Source organism: Otolemur garnettii, unplaced genomic scaffold, assembly GCF_000181295.1.
Source record: "Otolemur garnettii isolate 467f Iridium unplaced genomic scaffold, OtoGar3 scaffold00038, whole genome shotgun sequence".
NCBI lineage: Eukaryota > Metazoa > Chordata > Mammalia > Primates > Galagidae > Otolemur > Otolemur garnettii.
In genome coordinates this window covers 15490038-15496535 of record NW_003852433.1, presented here as the reverse complement: position 1 = coordinate 15496535, position 6498 = coordinate 15490038, and the positions used below count along the sequence as shown (strand labels likewise).

At 41.7% G+C, this 6498-nt stretch overlaps 1 protein-coding gene across 1 annotated transcript in view; it reads right to left on the bottom strand.

Annotated features, from left to right (window-relative positions):
• The window catches only part of HECTD4 (HECT domain E3 ubiquitin protein ligase 4), a 213386-nt gene that overhangs the window by 43280 nt on the left and 163608 nt on the right, over positions 1 to 6498 (bottom strand). The window contains exons 50-53 of the mRNA XM_023513244.1: positions 6084 to 6220; positions 5450 to 5576; positions 3113 to 3250; positions 1399 to 1535 (exon numbers count right to left, since the gene is read on the bottom strand). Of these exons, the coding sequence (XP_023369012.1) occupies positions 1399 to 1535; positions 3113 to 3250; positions 5450 to 5576; positions 6084 to 6220 (539 nt within the window). The remainder of the gene's footprint in view (positions 1 to 1398; positions 1536 to 3112; positions 3251 to 5449; positions 5577 to 6083; positions 6221 to 6498) is intronic.

Sequence of the window (6498 nt, the reverse complement as noted above, 5' to 3'; positions counted from 1 at the left end):
ACTCTTCAATTTTTAGCTGAAGACATTTGCTATGGTTGCAGCTGTCATTGTTGTTTGGTGGGTCCAGGCTGGATTTGAACCCGCCACCTTAGGTGTGCGTGGCTGGGGCCTTAGCCACTTGAGCCACAGGTGCTGAACCTTGATCTATATTTTCAATAGTTTTTCTTGCATGGGAAACTTCTTCAATGCAAGGATGTGCATGCAACCTTAGAATCACACACTCATGGCTTTCAGACTGAGTCCATTTTTCTTTCTTTTTTATTTTTTAAAAGACAGAGTCTCACTTTGTCACTCTCAGTAGAGTGCCATGGTGTCACAGCTCACAGCAACCTCCAGCTCTTGGGCTTAGGCGATTCTCTTGCCTCTGCTTCCCAAGTAGCTGGGACTCCCAGGCGCCTGCCACAATGTCCGGCTATTTTTTTGTTGCAGTTTGGCTGGGGCTGGATTTGAACCTGCCACCCTCAGTATATGGGGCTGGCACCCTACTCACTAAGCCATAGGCGCCACCAAGGAGTCCATTTTCAAAAGAAAGCTTCTGCTTTTCTCTCTCTGCCGCCTGCTCCTTCTGCACTCCCACCCCTCCAAATCCTCACTGAACCCTATAAGAGAGCTTTGCAAAATGGAGAAGAAAACTATTGATCTAGTTTAATACACTTAATACACTCGTTTTACAGACAGGGAAACTGAGGCTGATAGAACCAGTGAGACAACATCATAGAACTACTGTGATTTGTGTTTACATAGCCATCATGACAAGGACAGATCATCCACTTATCAAGGACAGTAAAAGAATTTTCCCTTGTAACTCGGGCAGATACAATGTAGGGACAGTTTTAACATGAGTGATGGAAAACAATGACAGAGGTGGTATGGTCTGGAAGAGCTGACAGCACTGAGACTTAAGACTTATCACCTATCACCAGCCCTGATCTGAGTCCATATGAGGCAATCTCAGGCTAGTCCTTTGGCACTACAGCACTACTGCTTGGTTTCTTGGTCCCTAATTCAAAGAGAAACCCATCTCGAGTGCAGTGACTCACACCTATAATCCTAGCACTCTAGGAGGCCAAGGTGGGTAGACTGCCTGAGCTTATAAGTCTGAGACCAGCCAGAGCCAGAGCAAGACCTCATCTCTAAAAATAGTTGGGCGTTGTGGCAGGCACCTGTAGTCCCAGCTACTTGGAAGGCTGAGGCAAGAGAATCGCTTAAGCCCAAGAGTTTGAGGTTGCTGTGAGCTGTGATGCCACAGCACTCTACCGGGGGCGATATAGTGAGACTCTGTCTCAAAAAAAAAAAAAAAAGAAACCCATCTGTATAATTATTTTTTACTTGGACCTTGGACCTGAAAGCCTCAGTATATAGAAAAGGGCTTAATAATCTAAATGGCTGTTCACTCACTGAATCAACATCTAAGACGACTCCATGAAGCCCAAAGGTTTTCAGCATCCCTCGGATGGCAAATTTTGGCAGAGCAGTTCCAACAGTACTGCTGGCTGCATTATTGCTGTCTGGAGAGCGGGTCACTACAGTGAGACCTGAAAAGGGTAGAGAAAGAATCATTATTATCTTGGGACGCTATACTTTAGGGCCTAAGTAGCTCTGAAGCCTTTAACAATACCCTTGGTTTTATCATAACCAAAAAGGAACCCAGCCCACTTTAGAAGGTAATACAACAAAATGCTGTAAAAATTCTTTAACAAGAAAAAAAAATTCTTTAACAAGTCAAGAATAAAAAGACAAGCCAATTACAAATGGGCAAAAGATTTGAGTGAACATTTGTACAAAGAGAAATAAAAAGAACTCAGGAAAAGATGTTCAACATCACTATCAAAGCCATGATGAGATACCACTGTATACCCACTAGAATAGTTAAGATCAAAAAGACAGATAATAACAAGTGTTGGCAAGGATGTTGAGAAACTGGAACCCTCATACATTGCTGGTGGGAATGTAAAAGGGTGTGGTCACTTTGGAAAACAGTTTGGTAGTTCCTCAAAAAGTTAAACATGAAGTTGTCGTAAAACCAGCAATTCTACTCACACGTATGTGTGTGTATATACAGACAGAGTATATACCAAGAAATATGAAAACATATCCACACAAAAACGTGTACACAAATGTTCATAGTAGCATTATTCATAAAAACCTAAAAGTAGAAACAAGTCAAATTTCTGTCAATAGATGAATGGATAAATAAAATGTGATATGTCTATACAATGGACTTATTTGGTCATTGAAAAAAATGAAGATGTGGATGAATCTTGAAAAAATTATGCTAAGTGAAAGAAGCCAGGCATAGAAGACCAGGTCTTTTCATATAGGAGTTCATTTATATGAAATGTCCAGAAAAGGAAAATCCAGAGACAGAAAGTAGGTTAGTGATTTTTCCTCCCAGAGGCTGGGAGGAAAAAGAAATAGGGATTGATGAGGTCACAGGATTTCTTTGTGGAGAATGAAAATGTTCCAGAATGAGAAGTGATAGTTTGATGGTTGCACGACTTTGTGAATATACTAAAAACCACTGAATTGTCTATTTTAAAAGAATATTTCAGGGTATGTGAATTATATCTCAAAAGAAGAAAACAAAAGAAAAGTAAATACATATTCCTTTCCCTGCCTATGATGTTCTGGTATTTTTATGAAAGTCTTCTGGTAACTCTAAAAATGAGTGGCTTTAATTTCTATTTTTTGTGCTTTTCTGTATTTTCCTCATTTCTTCCAAATATACAATAGATTTTTAAATCAAAAGAACATATTATATTAAAATTCTAAAATGCCCAGTACAGCATGTATATGTAGTTTATTATCTCAGAAGCCAAGACTAAGCCTGAGAGACCCAAGTGGGATTTGCAGCCCAGACTCTACTTCCAAATGCCCAGGCTTACCCAGCTCATGCCTGGGACTTGTGGGAAGTGGGAGAGGCCGAGAGAGGCCACATGTCTACTTGTGCCCCAACAGGGTGCTCCAGGGCTGCACATGGGAGGGCCTGGAAGAGGCCAAGCCACTTAGAGTCACCGTAGGAAAGCCGCCAGCTGCTTAGCTCAGATTTTGGAAAATTCAAGTTCTCATTTCATAGCAAATTTCAAAAGTAAAGTAAAGAGGAAAGCAAAACCTTTTCGAACTTTATCAATTGTGAACTTGTTTGCTTCATCTTTAATGTCTTCGATGGTGGGGAGATAAAGGTCTCTTGGGATGCCACCATTCTCTTCATAAAGAAATTCAACCGTCTGTCGGGCGATATCCACCATGCCTAAAAAATACAACAGCCTGGGTAACTCTCCAAAGAGCACATAATCTTTAGGTCAAACATGACACTGACTCATATCTAGAATAAAAAAATAAGAGACTCTTTCAAATTTAAATTGTTTAAGGGAGTACATAGCCTTTGGGGGAAGGTAATTATACGTGTCTACCAAGTTGAAAATACTCAGTGCACTACTTCTAGAAATGTCTCACATCTCTCCCACAGAAACACAAGCACTAGTATGCATGGGTAGAAAAAAACTGCTGCAGCACTATTGGTAGATAGTGGACGAGCAGATGTTGACAGGACCTCCTTTTACACAAGGCCTGGCTCCATCCCACAAATCTACCTCTCTTTTACCCTTTTACTGGTCTTGTTATAATGAAAAACAAACAAATGGAAATAACCAAAGTCCTCATCGATAGTGGAATGGCTATAAATGACGGTACATCATTCTGCAATCATTTCATTTTAGTTAGATTAACTAAAGTCCAATGGAGATGAAAAAGAAAGGGAGGGTAATGTTTATTTCTTACTTCATATATTTTTTGTAATGTGTTTGATTTTTTTTTTTTTTTTTGAGACAGAGTCTCACATTGTTGCCCTTGGTAGAGTGCTGTGGCATCACAGCTCACAGCAAAGGCAAACTCCTGGGCTTAAGTGATTCTCTTGCCTCAGCCTCCCAAGCAGCAGGGACTACAGGTGCTCACCACAACGCCTGGCTATTTTTTGTTGCAGTTTGTCATTGTTGTTTAGCTGACCTGGGCTGGGTTCGAACCTGCCATCCTTGGTATACATGGCTGACACCGTAACCACTGTGCTACAGGCACTGACTCTGTGTTTGATTTTTTTTTCTGAGACAGAGTTTCAAGCTGTCGCCCTGTGTAGAGTACCATGGTGTCATCATAGCTCACAGTAACCTCCAACTCTTGGGCTCAAGTGATCCTCTTGCTTCAGTTTTTTCAATTTTTAATAGAGACAGGGTCTTGATTTTTGCTCAGGCTGGCTTCAAACTCATGAATTCAAGCAATTGACCCATCCTCAGCCTCTCAGATTCAGGCATGAACCACTGAGCCCAGCCAAAGTGTTTGATTTTTATTGTAATAAACACATGTTGCTTACTTGAGAGTAGCAGAGAGCTACATTGGCTTTTTCTATCCCCTACAGGGATTTGCTCCATTCTTCCTTCCCAGAGGGAGAACGGACCACTATGTTCGATAACGGGCACTATTAATTCATATCCAAGAAAATAAATGTCCAAAGACCAGGAAATAAAGCACTGTGGAGAGGACAGTGAGGCAGGTACAACGTCTCCACTTTTTGCTGTCCAGCACCTCGTGGGTGGAAGAGCAGATGTTGACAGGACCTCCTTTTACACAGGGCCTGGCTCCATCCCACAAATCTACCTCTCTTTTACCCTTTTACTGGTCTTGTTATAATGAAAAGGCATAGCTATTTTCTGAGCACACCAAAAAGGGGGTTGCAATTAGAGAAAGATGTATTTGGAAGGAAGCATTAAAGAGAATTAACAAAAAACTATGACCTAATATTAAAAGATTATGGAACAGTAATTTTTGCAGTGTTTTCAAAAGAAACCGTGGGAATGAGAAAAAAAATACTGTTTAATAATCAAGGAATAGTGGGGGATGCCAAATCAAACCTTCCTGAGTACAGGTTTCATATTAAAGATGTAGAAAACGGGCTGGGTGCAGTGGCTCATGCCTATAATTTTATTACTCTGGAAGGCCGAGGCAGGAGGATTACTTGAGCTCAAGAGTTCAAGACCAGCCTGAGCAAGAGCAAGACCATCTGTCTCTATAAATAATAATAATAATAAAGAAAAGGTATTTAAAGATTAGGAAAACGCAGAGACATTATGTCACTTTCTCAAGCCTGCAGAGCTGGTGAATAGTGCGTCTGTGACTTTAGATATGGCTGTTGACCACCAGAAGTTTCCCACTATAACCACTCCAGCTTTAGGATAGCAGCCCATCAACCCAGAACATTAAGTTAAATTAACAAGCAAATAAAAACCCAGCAATGAAAGCAAAAACTCCCAGAGCTCAAAAACGGACAGGTAGAAGACACTGGTAAGTCTGGTGCAACATAAGATGAGTCCCTCTTTCCTGTGATTTATGTCTTAATTTTCATCTGACTCATCTCTTTAAGTCATGAAGCTCCTTAGGAGAACAAAAAGCACCAGACCTAGTTGTAAAGCACCCTTTATCTGGTCCAGGCCCGATTTCCGCTCTGCTTCATTGCGGAAGCGTCTTCGGATGGTAGGAAAAACCTTGGTCTCCCATGCTTTCACCAGCAGGGCGTAGTGGTCCTCCTAGAAGGAGAAGGAACCTTCATGAACAGAGAAGGAATGCCTCATGTGGGCATCACTCCTTCCCTAACTTACATACCTCGTCCTGAGGACTTCACCCACGCAAATGCCAGGAATAGAAACAGAGATATGGACTCCTGTACTAGACACACCTTCAGACACCAGAGGAGGAAACAGCTAGAATGGGGCAAGCTCTTCTTTTCCTTCTAAAGAAGCCATAGGAGCACTTTCACAGGATTCTGAACTTAATGCCCAGTTACTATCAACCACCTCATTTCTCCAACACCTAGACCTCCACTGGGCAAAAGGGCCCAATGCATATCACTATTGATAAGGGTTTAGAAAAAATGAACACTCCAGAGTCATTGTTCAAACACAATGACGTAACTGAAAGTGTAATAACGCCAGCCTTGTACCCTGACATCGCAGTCAGTCCTTGAGGCTTGTCCCAGTCACCAGGGAGCTAAGTGAATGCAGCCGAATCCTAACCTACACCTGCAGGTCTCTTACCTGCGGGATGTCATCATCGTCATCATCATCACTTTCATCGTCTGCAATGGGAGGCGGGTGAGGGTCTGGGCCAGAGGTGATGAAATTCTCATAGCTGAGCTCGACTTTGTAATGACAGGAGGTGTCACTATCATATTCTGTAATGACAAAACACAAGGACAGTGATTTCTAAACAAGAGCGAGTCAGAAAAATCATTAACGTCTCACCCTTAGACAAACTGGACTTTCTTACTTTCCATGATAGGAAGACTCCTAGTACATTGAGGAATTTTAAAGCAGGGTCAAGAAATAACTAATCATCTATAATTATCCTGAATCCTACAATTTTTTTTTTTTTTTTGAGACAGAGCCTCAAGCTGTCCCCCTGGGTAGAGTGCCGTGGCATCACAGCTCACAGCAACCTCCAACTCCTGGG